The 18,586-nt window shown below is 37.1% G+C and overlaps 2 protein-coding genes across 3 annotated transcripts in view; one reads left to right on the plus strand and one right to left on the minus strand.

Annotated features, from left to right (window-relative positions):
- nckap1l (NCK associated protein 1 like) overlaps positions 1-16,699 on the plus strand; it is a 33,491-nt gene extending 16,792 nt beyond the window's left edge. The window contains exons 16-31 of the mRNA XM_067388725.1: positions 743-888; positions 1,538-1,670; positions 2,403-2,522; positions 3,932-4,071; positions 4,149-4,280; positions 4,768-4,986; positions 5,679-5,809; positions 10,022-10,119; positions 10,243-10,336; positions 10,677-10,759; positions 11,046-11,126; positions 11,315-11,408; positions 11,506-11,622; positions 14,038-14,147; positions 14,262-14,351; positions 14,448-16,699. Of these exons, the coding sequence (XP_067244826.1) occupies positions 743-888; positions 1,538-1,670; positions 2,403-2,522; positions 3,932-4,071; positions 4,149-4,280; positions 4,768-4,986; positions 5,679-5,809; positions 10,022-10,119; positions 10,243-10,336; positions 10,677-10,759; positions 11,046-11,126; positions 11,315-11,408; positions 11,506-11,622; positions 14,038-14,147; positions 14,262-14,351; positions 14,448-14,564 (1,905 nt within the window). The 3' untranslated portion in view covers positions 14,565-16,699. The remainder of the gene's footprint in view (positions 1-742; positions 889-1,537; positions 1,671-2,402; positions 2,523-3,931; positions 4,072-4,148; positions 4,281-4,767; positions 4,987-5,678; positions 5,810-10,021; positions 10,120-10,242; positions 10,337-10,676; positions 10,760-11,045; positions 11,127-11,314; positions 11,409-11,505; positions 11,623-14,037; positions 14,148-14,261; positions 14,352-14,447) is intronic.
- A 579-nt stretch (positions 16,700-17,278) lies between these two features.
- tegt (testis enhanced gene transcript (BAX inhibitor 1)) overlaps positions 17,279-18,586 on the minus strand; it is a 4,813-nt gene continuing 3,505 nt past the window's right edge. Inside the window, exons 7-10 of one of the 2 annotated variants that reach the window (XM_067388727.1) lie at positions 18,530-18,586; positions 18,348-18,448; positions 18,046-18,121; positions 17,279-17,960 (exon numbers count right to left, since the gene is read on the minus strand). The exon at positions 18,530-18,586 is cut by the window's right edge and continues 23 nt beyond it. In XM_067388727.1, the coding sequence (XP_067244828.1) occupies positions 17,937-17,960; positions 18,046-18,121; positions 18,348-18,448; positions 18,530-18,586 (258 nt within the window). In that variant the 3' untranslated portion in view covers positions 17,279-17,936. The remainder of the gene's footprint in view (positions 17,961-18,045; positions 18,122-18,347; positions 18,449-18,529) is intronic. The other variant, XM_067388726.1, reaches the window with a different exon arrangement.

An 18,586-nucleotide genomic window follows, 5' to 3' on the forward strand; every position in this document is an offset into this window, starting at 1 on the left:
TTAGTAACATTCTCATGATGTTTGCAGAATGATAAAATGGAATGTTGCCTTATATGTTCACATAACCAAGAATGAAATGTTTTTAAAACATTTAATAAACTGGATGTTTTGAATGTTCGGAAATAACATTTTCATAACTTAATAGGAACTTTAGCAAAACGTTTGGTCACACTTAGAGGTCCAATTCTCACTATTAACTAAGACTTTTCCCTCAATTAACTCCTAATCACTGATTGTTAATAGTTAGTAAGTTAGTTGTTAAGTTTAGGTATTGGGTAGGATTAAGGGATATAGAATATGCTCATGCAGAATAAGGCATTAAAGTGCTTTATAAGTACTAATATACTGCCAATATTCTAGTAATATACATGCTAGTAAGAAACTGTGTTCCTACATTCCATTTGCCTGTTAAAACTGAGTTTGTGTCTTTGTTTTTTTATTATCATTTTTAATTTAGCAATTTAAAGTCCTTTTGCTTTAAAACTTAGGACTAGCCATTGTTTCAGTTTTGCACATAATGTATAGTATATGTATAATGTATATTTTCAATTAAATAAGGAACAAACTTAATTAATTAAGCAATCAATTACCAAAATAATAAAATAAAAGCAGTCCAAAATGCATAAATGCAATTAGTACATAGTCAGGCAGACTAGAAAAGTATTGTATCCATAACACCTCAATCTTAATAAGCATCAGAAGTTACACCAACTGTTACAGATGTTTTGTTTGTGTTCTCCAGGCTTACACCAGTGTTAGTAAAGCTTCTCTGGCACTGAAGGACTACCCTGAGCTCGCCAAGATCATGAACATGGCCCAGTTTCACACCAGGATGATGGACAATGTGAATGAACTCCTCTGTGAGACGGCCGATCTCTCCATTCTCTGGTGAGTCGACTGAGATTATTAATACTGAACTTTGTGCTTTGTGTAGCGAGGGTCATCCTCACATGTAAGAATAAGAATTGTAAGACTTCCTCTCTTTTTTGCTGATTTTGCTGCTTTTTAATGGAATATATCCACTCTTTACCATCTAATGACTGTTAATCTCTAAAATGACAAAAAGCACCATAAAATTATCATAACTCCAGTCCATATTACTCTACATTTCAATCTTCTGAAGTCATGTGGCAGGTTTGTGTGAGAAAAATGTCTGACATTTATGGCATAATTCATCTATGGCAAATATTTTTCCTCTCAGAGCTCAGTATGTCGTATGAACCAGACAAGTGGTGCATCAAAACCATTTGACGTCAAACTAAATTGGTTCTTGATGAAAATATTTTTATGGTTTTGGTTTAGTTCAAGTTTCAGTTAACCCTAAATTGATGTTCATGACATTGAGATAACAGAATGCTTTTCTTTAGCGAATCATTTAACCATAAACCATATAATTTCAGCGTGTCATCTGTGTTTTAGTTACCGTGACCGAACGAGCAGTGGCCAAAGTTTGAATCATCTGAGAATCCACTGAGCCTTAAAAAGCGTAAATGGACAAGCGATGCACTGTTGATTTCATGTGCCTATAATCTTTCAGCTTCCACGCGCGCGTGTTTGAGAAGATGTTCTCTCAGAGCAGCGAGGACGTGTCCATGCAGCGCTACCTCATTGCTTTCCCACTCGTCTGTTCACACTTCAGTCAGTGTCTCCATCCGCTCTGTCCAGAGGAGGTCAGTATTGCTCCATGTGATTCAGAATGACTTTACCATTTATGCAATTTGCCTCATTGGCCTTAGATCATAAGAACATAAAGGTCCATTAAAATTCATTATCTTATTTTTATTTATTTTTTTAAAGAGGATCTATTCTGTTTTTTTTCCATGTTCATCTTTCTTTAGTGTGAAATGTTGCTTTTTAATAACGAAAAAGCTCTTTAAAGTCCCTCCAGTGGGAGTTCTTCTCTATATCAGTGTTTCTGAACTCCATGAAACGCCTCCATTGTAGTCTTGAGTTTTCTTCACAATATTCCTCATTTAAATAATTAATATGCAGAATAAAGAGGCGGGGCCTGGTTGAGTTAATTCGTAATGTGTTGAAACTGGTGGTTATGGTAAGGGGCGGGACATTTCCCAAACACCAATCACAACACACTGCTCCAGCCGACCAATCAGAGCACACTGTGCTTTTCAGAAGGAGGAGCTTCATAGACACAGGAACTAAACAGAGCGTTACTGACAGACTGAGAAGAGAGGAGCTGCAACAATGGAGAATATGAGGAAAATAATCAACATTTAAGCAGGAAAACCTGTTCTAGTAGAGCTCAAAAACAAGACTTTGTAAAAAGGCATGATAGATCCTCTTTAAGGAAACTTAATAGATTGTTTTCACAAATGGAAAATTACCCCTAAATGATGTTCTGTCATGTTTTTCTTGTTGCAAATGTATGTGTGTGGGGGGGCTAGGCTGAAGAAATGGAGAAGCAAAGTTTGAAGCTGTGTGTGATGTTTCTGGAGGAGATTTCTCGTCAGACATGTTCGGTTGTGCTGGAGATATGTGCCGAACAATGTAACCTCAATGAGAAGGTATAAAAGACATGTTTAGATATATATAAATATAAATATATGTATATAAATATAAATATTTATATATATTTATATATAAATATTATATAATATTTATAGATATATTTATATATATACACTATATTGCCAAAAGTATTGGGACGCCCCTCCAAATCATTGAATTCAGGTGTTCAATCATTTCCACGGGCACAGGTGTATAAAATCAAGCACTAGGCACGCAGACTGCTTCTACACACATTTGTGAAAGAATGGGTCACTCTCAGGAGCTCAGTGAAGTCAAGCGTGGTACCGTGATAGGTTGCCACCTGTGCAATAAGTCCATTCGTGAAATTTCCTCACTAATAAATATTCCACAGTCAGCTGTTAGTGGGATTATAACAAAGTGAAGCAATTGGGAACAACAGCAACTCAGCCATGAAGTCGTAGGCCACGTAAAATCACAGAGCGGGGTCAGCGCATGCTGAGGATCACAGTGCGCAGAAGTCACCAACTTTCAGCAGAGTCAGTAGCTACAGACCTCCAAACTTCGTGTGGCCTTCAGATTAGCTCAAGAACAGCGTAGAGAGCTTCATGGAATGGGTTTTCATGGATGAACAGCTGCATCCAAGCCTTACATCACCATGTGCAATGCAAAGCGTCGGATGCAGTGGTGTAAAGCACGCCGTCACTGGACCCTAGAGCAGTGGAGACGTGTTCTCTGGAGTGACCAATCACGCTTCTCTGTCTGGCAATCCGATTTTGGCGGTTCCAGGAGAGCGGTACTTGCCTGACTGCATTGTGCCGAGTGTAAAGTTTGGTGGAGGGGGATTATGGTGTGGGGTTGTTTTTCAGGGGTTGGGCTTGAACCCTTAGTTCCAGTGAAAGGAACTCTTAATGCTTCAGCATGCTAAGACATTTTGGACAATTTCATGCTCCCAACTTTGTGGGAACAGTTTGGGGATGGCCCCTTCCTGCTCCAACATGACTGCGCACCAGTGCACAAAGCAAGGTCCATAAAGACGTGGATGAGTGAGTTTGGTGTGGAGGAACTTGACTGGCCTCAACTCGACAGAACACCTTTGGGATGAATTAGAGCGGAGACTGTGAGCCAGGCCTTCTCGCCAACATTAGTGCCTGACCTCACAAAGGTACTTCTAGAAGAATGGTCAAAAATTCCCATAAACACACTCCTAAACCTTGTGGAAAGCCTTCCCAGAAGAGTTGCAAAGGGTGGGCCAACTCCATATTAAACCCTATGGATTAAGAATGGGATGTCATTAAAGTTCATGTGGACGCAAAGGCAGGCACCCCAAAACTTTTGGCAATATAGTGTATATATATATGGACATAAACACTCATAAATGATAAAAACCTGTAAAAACAGCAAGCATACTGTGTTTTCAGCTGTGTTGTGCTGTGCTCCGTTTTAGTTATTGCCCAAACACAGTGCTGAGACCATCAGCACAGTGCGCAATAAAAAACTGAAGAAACCGGTACCAAAGAAAGGAGACGTGCCTAAAGAGAAACCAGGGACTGAAAGCCTCAGGAAGGACAGACTCATCGTCACAAAGTATGTATGATCTCACAGTTTCCATATAGGAATAGTTAGCCGTAGATATGAAACCTCACTGCTCTCTTCTCTTATAGTCTGGATAAGATGCACCTGTCGCTGACCGAACTCTGCACTTCCTATAGCTTCTGCACTGATTTCACAGTGTTCAAACACATTGTTGTTCCTGCCGAGTTCCTGCTCACACAGCTGGAGATGAGACTCAACAAGTATTGCTAATTTCTTAAGTATTTACTATGAAACTGCTCTGTTTAGATCACAACACAGGATGAGTTTGCTGAACATCCTCTCGATCACTCATTACATCTTAAAGGAATATCCCTGATTCCATCATTTTCTTAAAGAAAAAAGGGAAAAAAAGCAAGATTATCATGAAGCACAAACAATGAATGCAAACATGTGAAGCTTGTAATTTTATAAAACATACTGTATGTATACATTTTTTCTGAGACTTTTGCGTTTTGTAAAAAATATTTTTTGTGGTAATCAACTTTATGCCACAAGTGTTGTCTATTTAGCTTAACTTGCTTTCAACCCGTAATATTCCTTTAAAGCATGTTTGAGAGAGAGTCAGCCTTCACAACTGCAAAATATAAATGAAAAGCATTTGATAAAAACATGAGTTCAGTAAAAAACATATATAGCACTGTTTTGTCCAGTCAGCATTACTTCGACCTAACGAATAGAGATTTACAGGGTAATCGTGCAGATGGCCAGTTATAACCAGAGCACTCATGAGATCGCCCGACCGTCTGACCTGCTGGCTGGGATTCAAGCGTATGTTACGAGTCTGCACAGCCTCAGCTGCTACATCAACATCGATGTCGCACGGATGGTGAAGAGCGTCTTGTTGCAGCAGACGCAACCGCTGGACTCGTACGGAGCACAGACCATCACAACACTCTATACTAACTGGTAAGACCTTGTGACGTTTCATCAGCTTCCCTCAAAGCTCAGACTTTCCCACATCAGCGATGCATACGGTCACCTGTGTATCCTGTAGTTCACAGGCGCTGGTTAAGAAAGCATCTGGTATTTAACTAACCATTTAGACTAGAAAAGGTCAAACCCAAGATGAGAATGAGGTCACAGCAGAGGTTTGCAACTTTTCAGGCCAAGTGCCACCTTTCGTGAAATCATATTTCCTCCAGCTTTTTCAGCTTTTGAGCATAATCTTACAGACCGTGAGCGACATACACATAATTACAGTGTTAGAAAAAAGGTTCTATATAGAATCTATACATAGGGTTCTTGACTCAGTATTAAAGGGTTAGTTCACTCAAAAATGAAATTTCTATCATTACTCACCCTCATGTCATTCCAAACACGTAAGACCTTCGTTCATTTTCGGAACACAAATTAAGATATTTTTGATGAAATCCGAGAGGTATATACAAAAGTTACTTTTAGGGAGTAATACAACATTTTAACGCACTTTTAAAAGTAACTATCCCCAACAATGCTGATTTATTCAGAAATGAAACACAATTGAACACTTACAGTCATGCTGTTGTTATGTATATCTGATTTCTGGTTTAAATAGTTTCTGGTCTGTGGTTTAATTGTGGATAATATGTTTAAATGTGTTTCTGGTTTTTTGTCATCAGGTTTCTTGAGGGTCTCTTGCGTCAGGCCAGCAGCGCTCTCATAGTCCACTGTCCTACCACACAGTGCTTTGTCAACCAGAACACTGAGAATGAGCAGAGCTTTCATGCTGAGGAATACTCTGATATATGCAGTAAGATGAAAATTAAGATAACATTTGAGCAAAAACTTTTGGCTAAATATTTTATTTTACAGTTTTCAATACATTACATACGTACACCAGCGTGTCTGTGTATGTATTGGCAGTAGCAAGTCTCTGTATTTGCTCTGCAGTAGCATAATCAACAGCAACAGCAGCAGCAGTAGCAATAATTAAAAGCAGCTGCTGTTGCAATAATAATCATCAGCAGCAATAAACATCATCAGCAGCAATAATCAGCAGCAGCATGATCAAAAGCAGCAGCATTAATCGGCAGCAGCAGCAGCAGCAATAATCAGCAGCAGAAGAAGCAATAATCAGCAGTAGCAGGAATAGCAATAATCAACAGCAGTAGCATTAATAAGCAACAGCAATAATCAGCAGCAATAATTAGCAGCATCATTAATAATCAGCAGCAGCAGCATTAATAATCAACAGCAGCAATAATCAACAGCAGCATTAATAATCAACAGCAGCATTAATAATCAACAGCAGCAGCAGCATTACTAATCAGCAGCAGCAGCATTACTAATCAACAGCAGCAGCATTAATAATCAACAGCAGCAGCATTAATAATCAACAGCATCATTAATTATCAGCAGCAGCATTAATAATCAACAGCAGCAGCATTAATAATCAACAGCAGCAGCATTAATAATCAACAGCAGCAGCATTAATAATCAACAGCAGCAGCATTAATAATCAACAGCAGCAGCATTACTAATCAGCAGCAGCAGCATTAATAATCAACAGCAGCAGCATTAATAATCAACAGCAGCAGCATTAATAATCAACAGCAGCAGCATTAATAATCAACAGCAGCATCATTAATAATCAACAGCAGCAGCATTACTAATCAACAGCAGCAGCATTAATAATCAACAGCAGCAGCATTAATAATCAACAGCAGCAGCAATAATAATCAACAGCAGCAGCATTAATAATCAACAGCAGCAGCATTAATAATCAACAGCAGCAGCATTACTAATCAGCAGCAGCATTACTAATCAACAGCAGCAGCAATAATAATCAACAGCAGCAGCATTAATAATCAACAGCAGCAGCATTAATAATCAACAGCAGCAGCATTAATAATTAGCAGCAGCAGCATTAATAATCAACAGCAGCAGCATTAATAATCAACAGCAGCAGCAATAATAATCAACAGCAGCAGCATTAATAATCAACAGCAGCAGCATTAATAATCAACAGCAGCAGCATTACTAATCAGCAGCAGCATTACTAATCAACAGCAGCAGCATTAATAATCAACAGCAGCAACATTAATAATTAGCAGCAGCAGCATTAATAATCAACAGCAGCAGCAATAATAATTAGCAGCAGCATTAATAATCAGCAGCATCATTAATAATCAGCAGCAGCATTAATAATCAACAGCAGCAGCAGCATTACTAATCAACAGCAGCAGCATTAATAATCAACAGCAGCAGCATTAATAATCAACAGCAGCATTAATAATCAACAGCAGCAGCAATAATAATCAACAGCAGCAGCATTAATAATCAACAGCAGCAGCATTAATAATCAACAGCAGCAGCATTACTAATCAGCAGCAGCATTACTAATCAACAGCAGCAGCATTAATAATCAACAGCAGCAGCATTAATAATTAGCAGCAGCAGCATTAATAATCAACAGCAGCAGCATTAATAATCAACAGCAGCAGCAATAATAATCAACAGCAGCAGCATTAATAATCAACAGCAGCAGCATTAATAATCAACAGCAGCAGCATTACTAATCAGCAGCAGCATTACTAATCAACAGCAGCAGCATTAATAATCAACAGCAGCAACATTAATAATTAGCAGCAGCAGCATTAATAATCAACAGCAGCAGCAATAATAATTAGCAGCAGCATTAATAATCAGCAGCATCATTAATAATCAGCAGCAGCATTAATAAGCAACAGCAGCAGCAGCATTACTAATCAACAGCAGCAGCATTACTAATCAACAGCAGCAGCATTAATAATCAACAGCAGCAGCATTAATAATCAACAGCAGCAGCATTAATAATCAACAGCAGCATTAATAATCAACAGCATCATTAATAATCAGCAGCATCATTAATAATCAACAGCAGCAGCATTAATAATCAACAGCAGCAGCATTACTAATCAACAGCAGCATTACTAATCAACAGCAGCAGCATTAATAATCAACAGCAGCAGCAATAATAATCAACAGCAGCAGCAATAATAATCAACAGCAGCAGCATTAATAATCAACAGCAGCAGCATTACTAATCAGCAGCAGCATTAATAATCAACAGCAGCAGCAATAATAATTAGCAGCAGCATTAATAATCAGCAGCAGCAGCATTAATAATCAACAGCAGCAGCAATAATAATTAGCAGCAGCATTAATAATCAGCAGCATCATTAATAATCAGCAGCAGCATTAATAATCAACAGCAGCAGCATTACTAATCAGCAGCAGCATTAATAATCAACAGCAGCAGCATTAATAATCAGCAGCAGCATTAATAATCAACAGCAGCAGCATTAATAATCAACAGCAGCAGCATTAATAATAAACAGCAGCAGCATTAATAATCAACAGCATCATTAATAATCAGCAGCAGCATTAATAATCAACAGCAGCAGCATTACTAATCAACAGCAGCAGCATTAATAATCAACAGCAGCAGCATTAATAATCAACAGCAGCAGCATTAATAATCAACAGCAGCAGCATTAATAATCAACAGCATCATTAATAATCAGCAGCAGCATTAATAATCAACAGCAGCAGCATTAATAATCAACAGCAGCAGCATTACTAATCAACAGCAGCAGCATTACTAATCAACAGCAGCAGCATTACTAATCAGCAGCAGCATTACTAATCAACAGCAGCATTACTAATCAACAGCAGCAGCATTAATAATCAACAGCAGCAGCAATAATAATCAACAGCAGCAGCATTAATAATCAACAGCAGCAGCATTACTAATCAGCAGCAGCATTAATAATCAACAGCAGCAGCAATAATAATTAGCAGCAGCATTAATAATCAGCTGCAGCAGCATTAATAATCAACAGCAGCAGCAATAATAATTAGCAGCAGCATTAATAATCAGCAGCATCATTAATAATCAACAGCAGCAGCATTACTAATCAGCAGCAGCATTAATAATCAACAGCAGCATTAATAATCAACAGCAGCATTAATAATCAACAGCAGCAGCATTACTAATCAGCAGCAGCAGCATTAATAATCAACAGCAGCATTAATAATCAACAGCAGCATTAATAATCAACAGCAGCATTAATAATCAACAGCAGCATTAATAATCAGCAGCAGCATTAATAATCAACAGCAGCATTAATAATCAGCAGCAGCATTAATAATCAACAGCAGCATTAATAATCAACAGCAGCATTAATAATCAACAGCAGCAGCATTACTAATCAGCAGCAGCATTAATAATCAACAGCAGCATTAATAATCAACAGCAGCAGCATTACTAATCAGCAGCAGCATTAATAATCAGCAGCAGCATTAATAATCAACAGCAGCAGCATTAATAATCAACAGCAGCAGCATTAATAATCAACAGCAGCAGCATTAATAATCAACAGCAGCATTAATAATCAGCAGCAGCATTAATAATCAACAGCAGCAGCATTACTAATCAGCAGCAGCATTAATAATCAGCAGCAGCATTAATAATCAACAGCAGCAGCATTAATAATCAACAGCAGCAGCATTAATAATTAGCAGCAGCAATAATCAAAAGCAGCAGCAGCAATAAACAGCATCAGCATTTATTATCAGCATCAGCATTAATAATCAACAGCAGCATTAATAATCAATAGCAGCAGCAATAATCACCATCAGCATTAATAATCAACAGCAATAAACATCAGCAGCAGCAATACTCAGCAGCATCATTAATAATCAGCAGCAGCAATAATAATCAACAGCAGCATCATTAATAATCAGCAGCAGCAATAATAATCAACAGCAGCAGCTGAGTATTGCTCAGCAATAATCAGCAGCAGTAGCAATACTTGCCTAATAAAAATATTTTACTCAAGGAAATATTTCTGATCCAGGTTCTGATTTTATTAGCAACACTCAAACAATGACACACTTGGTGTCTAAAATAGTGTTAAACGCTGGTTTATTACATATACACTGTGACACCGTGATGTTATTGTGGCATATTTCTCTGTAGGTTTGCGGACATTGGCTGAACTGATTGGGCCTTATGGAATGAAGTTTTTAAATGAGAATCTCATGTGGCACATCATATCCCAAGTTGGAGAACTGAAGGTATGACATCTTTCAAAATAAAAAAAAAAACATTCTTTTTTTAAATAATGTTGAAGCACAAATATGGCTCATTGTGTATAAACGTGTGTAAATGATTGAATTAAATCATGTTTTCATTTTCAGAAACTTGTAAGTGATAACATGGATGTGCTGGTGCAAATGAGAGCTAACTTTGACAAACCTGAGGCAATGATTGACCTTCAAAAGAAACTGACAGGTACAATAACAGTGCATTAACCTTCACGCTTCATTACTCTACTAACTAAAATCCAATTTGTCAATATAGTCCACTTATAAAGTCCACTTACATAATTAGGGATAAAACTTCATTGTAGTGTTATTTTTAATTTGGCAAAAAAGCCTGACATTTGTATGAACAAAAATGCAATTGGAAAATAGAGGTTTTGAATTTCTATTTCATGCCAAAATTTAAAATAAATAAACCAAAATAGAGCATAAAGCAATCAACTTCTTCAGGGACAAACGTTTGGGAAGCACTGGTCTCTCATGTCCTCTTACTGTAATGAAAATCTGATTTATCCAAAATTTTCCACCAGGCTGTGAAAATGTGTTGAAGAGAATGACCATTATCGGTGTGATTCTGTCATTTCGGTCCATGGTCCAAGACTCTCTTCAGGAGGTGAGTAGCTCTGTTTATGTTCATTAATATAGAACAGAATCACATTTTAGTGTTTCCTACATACATATATTACAGTAATGTTGACATTAAATGTTAAAAAACTGTACTACTTACCACATAAAGCTATAGCCTGACATACATATTTTCAAGCTTACGCTAATGCCCTCTTTTAATGAGGTTTATGCAGATCTTACAGTATATGCGTAATAATAAATGCATGACATGCAATAATGTACAGCTGTATTGTAGCACAAAACATCACTGAATTGATCATTTCCTTCTGTAGATCTTGGACAGACACTGTCCATATGTAATGAGACCCATCAAATGTCTGAAGGACTTTATGCAGCCCGACCTTGACATCAAGGTAAATCACTGAATCACTGCTTCTGGAATAACATTTAATCAGTTAGCTTGTATCTGTCTGTAGGGAAGGGAGAAAGAGGAAACTTTGCAACATCAATGCAGTTGTTGAACTGAAACTGACACTATTGTTTTCTGTCGAACTACTTATAGCTTTTTGTTGATTGTCTTCATATCTCTGATCATGTGTAGATGACACTCGGTGTGTACGAAATGGCGTCAGCGGCTGGTTTGCCCTGTGAGATCGATCCCGCGCTGGTTTCGGCAATTGCAAACATGCAAACAGGTGAAGTCCTGATAAAGGAGCTTGTCTGTCTGGAAGAATGTCACAAGCTAATCTAATCTGATTTTTTTGTTGTATTACTTGTTATTCTGCTCGCCAGAAAACGTTTCGCTTGAGGAGGAGTTTAAAATCACCTGTCTGCTGCTGGTCTATATAGCAGTGTCTCTACCCACCCTGTGCCTGGATCCAAACTCATTCTACAGCCGAGAACATGGAGGTTAGTTTGAGCCGAGGATTCAATGCGATTCAAGAGAATGTAGATAATCAGGCTTTATGCCTGATGTACATTGACCTATACAAAAGAAAACTGACTGATTTTCTTAACTCTTTCCTCGCCACTGACAGAATTTTCCGGCAATCCATGTTTTCACTGTTATACGGTAGGGGGTGATGTTTTGCATCTTCTGAAAGAGTACAGAATTTCCGATCAAAACACAGGCGAAGAGGCAGAAACAAGCATTGCTGATGCTCATGTAAAATAATGTGATCTTTAAACATTAAACAGCATGTGTGTTAATTAAAAAAGGCTGTATGAAGTTAGAATAAAATGGTTCAGGTATTCATACAACAAAATATTTTGGGGGCCATGAAAGATTTCTGAAAATGATTAAAAACGGTGGTGCTGGCTGGTGGGAAAGAGTTAACATGAAATCCATTTTTCTATGTATTACTAAAAATATCAGCGCTAGCTTTGTTCAGCATGGTTTTCTTATAGACCCTAAATTAAATTAAGAACCAGTTTTTATACGATGTAATATAAGTCTAAGGTGTCCCCTGAATGTGTCTGTGAAGTTTCAGCTCAAAATACCCCATAGATTTTTTTAAATTAATTTTTTTTAACTGCCTATTTTGGGGCATCATTAACTATGCACCGATTCAGGCTGCTTCCCCTTTAAATCTCACGCTCCCCGCCCATCGAGCTCTCGACTATAATACAGTGCATTTATAAAGTTCACACAGCTAATATAACCCTCAAATGGACCTTTACAAAGTGTTCGTCATGCGTACTGCATAAATGCGTTGGATCATGCGAGTATGGTATTTATTTGGATGTTTACATTTGATTCTGAATGAGTTTGATAGCGCTCTGTGGCTAAAGCTAACATTACACACTGTTGGAGAGATTTATAAAGAATGAAGTTGTGTTTATGAATTATACAGACTGCAAGTGTTTAAAAATGAAAATAGCGACGGCTCTTGTCTCCGTGAATACAGTAAGAAACGATGGTAACTTTAACCACATTTAACAGTACATTAGCAACATGCTAACGAAACATTTAGAAAGACAGTTTAAAAATATCACTAAAAATATCATGATATCATGGATCATGTCAGTTATTATCGCTCCATCTGCCATTTTTCGCTATTGTTCTTGCTTGCTTACCTAGTCTGATGATTCAGCTGTGCACAGATCCAGACGTTAATACTGGCTGCCCTTGTGTAATGCCTTGAACATGGGCTGGCATATGCAAATATTGGGGGCGTACATATTAATGATCCCGGCTGTTACGTAACAGTCAGCGTTATGTTGAGATTCGCCTGTTTTCTTTTAAACAAATGAAACAACAGTGTTTGAGACTCACTGTATGTCATTTCCATGTACTGAACTCTTGTTATTCAACTATGCCAAGGTAAATTCAATTTTTGATTCTAGGGCACCTTTAAAATACTTTAAAGAGGTGGTTGATCAAGTTTTCAGTTTTTTAACTTTAGTTAGTGTGTAATGTTGCTGTGTGATCGTAAACAACATCTGCAAAGTTACAACACTCAAAGTTCAATGCAAAGGGAGAAATTTTATTTTAAAGAACTTTCTGTTTAAGGACTACAACAAATGTCTGGTAGGGACTACAACGATCTTCTTCCTTTGTTAGTGACATCACAAACCCTAAAATGTATATAAACCCTACCCCCAAGAAGCCACACTCCACTTGTTTTGAAACTCATTTTCCAACTCCCCTAGAGTTAAACTGTTGAGTTTTACCGTTTTCGAATCCATTCAGCCGATCTCCAGGTCTGGCGGTAGCACTTTTAGCATAGCTTAGCATAGTTCATTGAATCTGATTAGACCGTTAGCATCTCGCTCAAAAATGACCAAAGAGTTTCAATATTTTTCCTATTTACAACTTCACTCTTCTGTAGTTAAATCGTGTACTAAGACCAACGGAAAATGAAAAGTTGCGATTTTCTAGGCCGATATGGCTAGGAACTTTACTCTCATTCCAGCGTAATAATCAAGAAATTTTGCTGCCGTACCATGAGTGCAGCAGGCGCAATGATATTACGCATAAATTTATCCACTAACCATTCAGAAACGTCCAGTTTCATTCTAAAAGTTGTAACTTCTTCCTGAGTCTCTCCATCAGTGTCGACTCCGGTTTGAACAATGTAAGGCTGAACACCGTTACTGACAATCCTCATTTTGGCTGCGTGAGATTCTCCAGCTTTGTTGTTGTTGGCGTGTTTTTGCTCACACCCAAATAGGGGCAAATTTGACAAGCTATAATAAATGATCTGTGGGTTATTTTGAGCTGAAAATTTCACAGACACATTCTGGAGACACCAGAGACTTCTATCAAATCTTAGGGGCATTATAGATTCTCTTTAAGTAAATGCAAATCTTGTTCTTCACCAGGTCACCAAAACAACATCCACTGCTTGGCCACAGCTGTTAACCATCTGGCTGCAGCGATGTTCACTGTCCAGAGAAAGAACATCCAGGTGCAGCTTCAAGAGTTCTTGAAGGTGAATGGCACACCATTGATTTCACAACGCTTGACATTACAGAGAATACGCAGCAAGAATTTTCACTCCATACATCCACAGCGAATCTTTCATCTAGTATGTCTGTTTGTGTAGGTGGCATCCTCGATCTTACTGCAGCTTGGTCAGAATATGGAGCGAGTGGAAATAAAGAACAGAGATTCAGTTTATCTCATTCTACACATGGTAACAAACCTCTGGAGACTAACAGAATTATTATGAGCATAGGATCTAAAAATGCTTTATGATACAAGTCTGTCGTTTCTATTCTTTGGGTTGTAGATTGTGGAGCAGTCGCCGTTCTTAAGTCAAGACATGCTGGAAATGTGTTTCCCATACGTGCTCCTGCGAAACGCTTACAGAGAAGTGAACAAGGTCTTCATCCACACAACAGGCTGAACTGACTGTTTTTATATGTACATAGTTTAACCATTTTTTTCTCTGTTTTAATTGTGTTGTCATGATGATTAATAACTTAAAGTTGTATTTTCATGTAGATTATAGTCACAAATTCAAGTATTTGCACAATGTTTTTAGTGTTTTGTCAGAATATAAGCAGAAAAACTAACAGAGAAGAATAAGCATCTAAGCCACTATATAATATCCTGCTAGAATCCTAAAATAGTTTCTCAACAATGACTGTGATTGTGCTGTACAGTGCATATATTCGTATTTGTTTAAATGCATTTAACTCTTTCCCAGCCAGCATTTTTGATCATTTTCACAAAAGTTTCATGGCCCCCAGAATATTTTGTTCTATGAATATCTGAAATGCAATATATCAAAAGAAAGAACAGATCTGCTTAAAAAAATAAAAATAAATAATAATAATAATAATTTTATTCTAACGTCATGCATTCTTTCTTTCATTAAAAAAAGCAACATTTTGAGCAAAAAGCTGAGAAAATGAGATTTTGTCAAAGGTTTGGATGCACAACGGTGATCAAAACATAAATGGGGTAGATCAAGCTTTTTTTGCTGTTTAATTTCGATGATTGCATTATTTTATGCTATTGCTTGTTTCTGCTTCTTCTTCGCCTGTGTTTTGATCCAGAGATTCTGTACTCTTTCAGAAGATGCGTAATAGCGCCCCCTACCATAACAGTAAAAACACGGAAAGCCAGAAAATTCTGTCAATGGCGGGGAAAGAGTTAAATTCTAAAACTTTTTCAGAATCTAGAAATTATAAAAAATTGGATTTTAAATTTAAGTTATAAAGCTATGAAATAAAAAGGCAACATAAGCAACATGTTTGTGTTTTATGTTCATGTCTGCTATTGCGATAGTTCACATGAACACATTTTAAAGTATATTTGGAAAGTGGTAGAACACAGTAACTTTCCTTCCAGTCACGCTTCACTAAAATCTCAGCGTCCCCCCCTTTCTCCCTCTGTCTAGTATTTCAATCACTCATACCCGATATCATTCTTCCCTGCAATCCACTTTTAGGGTACCTTTACATGACAGTGTTGTACTAAAATCATAAAAGTTTTTCCTTTGTGTACAGACTGTTGTCAAAACTATCCCTGTTCACACAGATCAACTAAAATGACTATAAACGCTGTATTCTGCTGCCAGACCAGTAGTTGGCGATGTCACAGAAGCCCAAGAATACATGCTGGTCTATAGAATGCTGCGTAAAACAAATTCATAAGGTAAAAACCGTAAATAATAAATCAGCTCCATTGTGGATTTAGAGTGATCAAGGGCGTTCCATTTAAACACATTATAAAGGTTCCGCCAGTAGAGGGCGCTTGTTCAACGTAAACAATGACGTACAGCTGAGTGAACGAGACGGGAAGTTAGCGAGGGAAAGGCCTAAAAAATGGACAAAATCACTTGTCATTCACCCTTTGTCCAGTATTAACAAGGACATGTTAGTCGCTGTCAACCTGGATTTCCCTCTGCTTTTAAGACCTCTGTGCTGCTATTTATCTGGAATTTTCCGTCATTTATGACACGCTTCCCTGATGTTAAATAATATATACAATATAATATACAACCAAACAGTTAAATAATACAGGCATATCTTGAACCTTCTTCTTGTTCAGGTAGGGGAGAGTGGGGTAAGATGAGCCATTTTTTACTTATATGGACCTCAAGATAAGGGAAAATGAAGCAGAAGTACAATGAAAGTATCTAACTCAATTTCAGGATGGTTTAGATCATTTTAAATGATTCAATTTACCTCTTTTAAAAACTAATTTAATAATCAATTTTCCTTTTACAAACAATCATATTTCTTTTCTTAAATCTAACTTAAACAACATAAAACCAACCAAATAAAGTTAAAATTTTGCATTTCTGAAACAATATATTGAACACCAAAGTTCCCAAAAACAGACTAAATGGAGAGTTTGGTTAAAATTAAAAACCAAATTAGAATGAATAAATGTCACTGAAACTAATAAACATTTTAGACAAAAGGTTCTTGACATGGTAGTTTTTTCTGCAATGACGACCATTAGGCTATTAGGGACTACAGGTGACGGACAAATTTTACGGACAAATCATTACATCTGTTATGCAAAAATTGTACTTGGATGTCTCCCATGTGCAGAAATGATTGGTGGTTCCAAAATATATGGTCAAGTGACAATAAAAGTGTATGTTGCCAAGATACAGGGGGGTGGGTCAACTTACCCACTGGCTCATCTTACCCCACTCCCCCCTACTAGATGAACCAGCACATAACCTACTGAATGAAATATGTTTCTGGTTGTTACAGGTAAAATTCAAACATCTGCTTATCTGACAAATATTAAATCTAATTCACTTTATCTGCGATGAAGAAATACAATCACAAGAATTTAAAGCTGCAGTCCGTAACTTTTTTTTTTTTGGTTAAAAATGATTAAAAAAACATGATTCTGAAGTACAGTATCCACACCGACATGGTGACTGACAGCAAACAGATTTATCTGCACTGAGAAGCCGTGCCGATACGCAACACACGCAAAGATGATAATTCTGCAAATAACTGCAATTGCAGGGTTCAAACAGAGTTGGCGACAAAGAGGCAAAACTTACGGACTGCAGCTTTAACAAGCTCAATGTAAGTTTATCAGCAGAAGGTTTAATATATCAGTAGCCACGTGAGCACAAATGCAATCTGTGGCATCATTTATTGACTTAATCAATATGCACAATATTCATGAATAAAATAAATCTCATCTGTGAACTCAATGAAAAATGCATTAACAATGGTAGTCATGAATCTAAATAAATTTGGCATTAACAGCAGCTACAAAAATCTAGTCTGACATTGGCAACAAAGAAGAAAAAAAAAAAAAAAAAAATCAATGATCAAATATTAACGCAATAACCACAAAAAAGCAGTTTAGCGGAGCACAACCATGTTAAGGTATTTATGATATATGATTTGATATTGTTCAGAGCGTGGGGTGAGAAAGTCTTCTGTCATCTAGCAGTAACAACTCAAGTACACTCAAACTTTCTATTGTTATGTACAATATTAAATCAGATACTAATTCAAATGTTTTATGAGACTCCTTTTCTACAGACTTTTAAATTCTGCAGTAAGTCAAAGAAATTAAAGATCAACTTAAGCTTTAAATAAGACTTCAAAATCTACAGTCAAACAACATTAGGTCACTATCCTGACAACATATTCAAAGCCCAGTAACAATTTTCAAAAATAAAGTTAAGACACCATATCAAATCACATAAAATGTAATCAAACTATGTAATCAGATTCACAATGAAGCTGCTGACATGTTCAGCTCACAGATGTTTTCACTCTTTTGAAAATTACTTCTTCTCCTTCTTCTTTTCCTACAAAAAATAGAGAATAAATTCAATAAGGAATAAAACAGATGGAAGCAACAATGCTGATGCCAAGTATTGATGTTTCAAATACCTTCTCATTCATAGAAAGGATGATAACAAGCTTTCTGAAGATGGTCACAAAGTCCAGGAAGAGGTCGACACAATGCCTTCATTAAAAACAAGCAAAAAAAGCTTATAAACAGTCCTATTCATTCCTATGTACAGCTTTATTGTGGTTGGTTGATTATTAAACAATGGATTTGGTTACAATGTTACTCCTAAGATACTAATATAAACTGAGTAAATTAATTTTTAGCATGAACAACTACTATTACCATTATATGAAAACGATCATTGGTATACTGGTAAACACAGTAAACCTCTACGCCTTACCAGATGTAATCTTTGTCTCCCATTTCTGCCTTCTCAATAATAAGCTGAGTGTCAAACAGCACAAAGCCACACATGATGGCCAGACCCAGATACACGTGAGCCTGAAACAAATCAAAACTCTGTTACTCAAACTCTCGCACAACTGCAACACCTGCTTTCTTTCAGGCGGTCACATCATATACCTTAAAGACCATCTCTGAGGCAAAGAACATGTTGAGGAAGGAGACGACCAGCAGAAC

This window comes from Chanodichthys erythropterus, chromosome 6, assembly GCF_024489055.1.
Source record: "Chanodichthys erythropterus isolate Z2021 chromosome 6, ASM2448905v1, whole genome shotgun sequence".
In the NCBI taxonomy this organism is placed as follows: Eukaryota; Metazoa; Chordata; class Actinopteri; order Cypriniformes; family Xenocyprididae; genus Chanodichthys; species Chanodichthys erythropterus.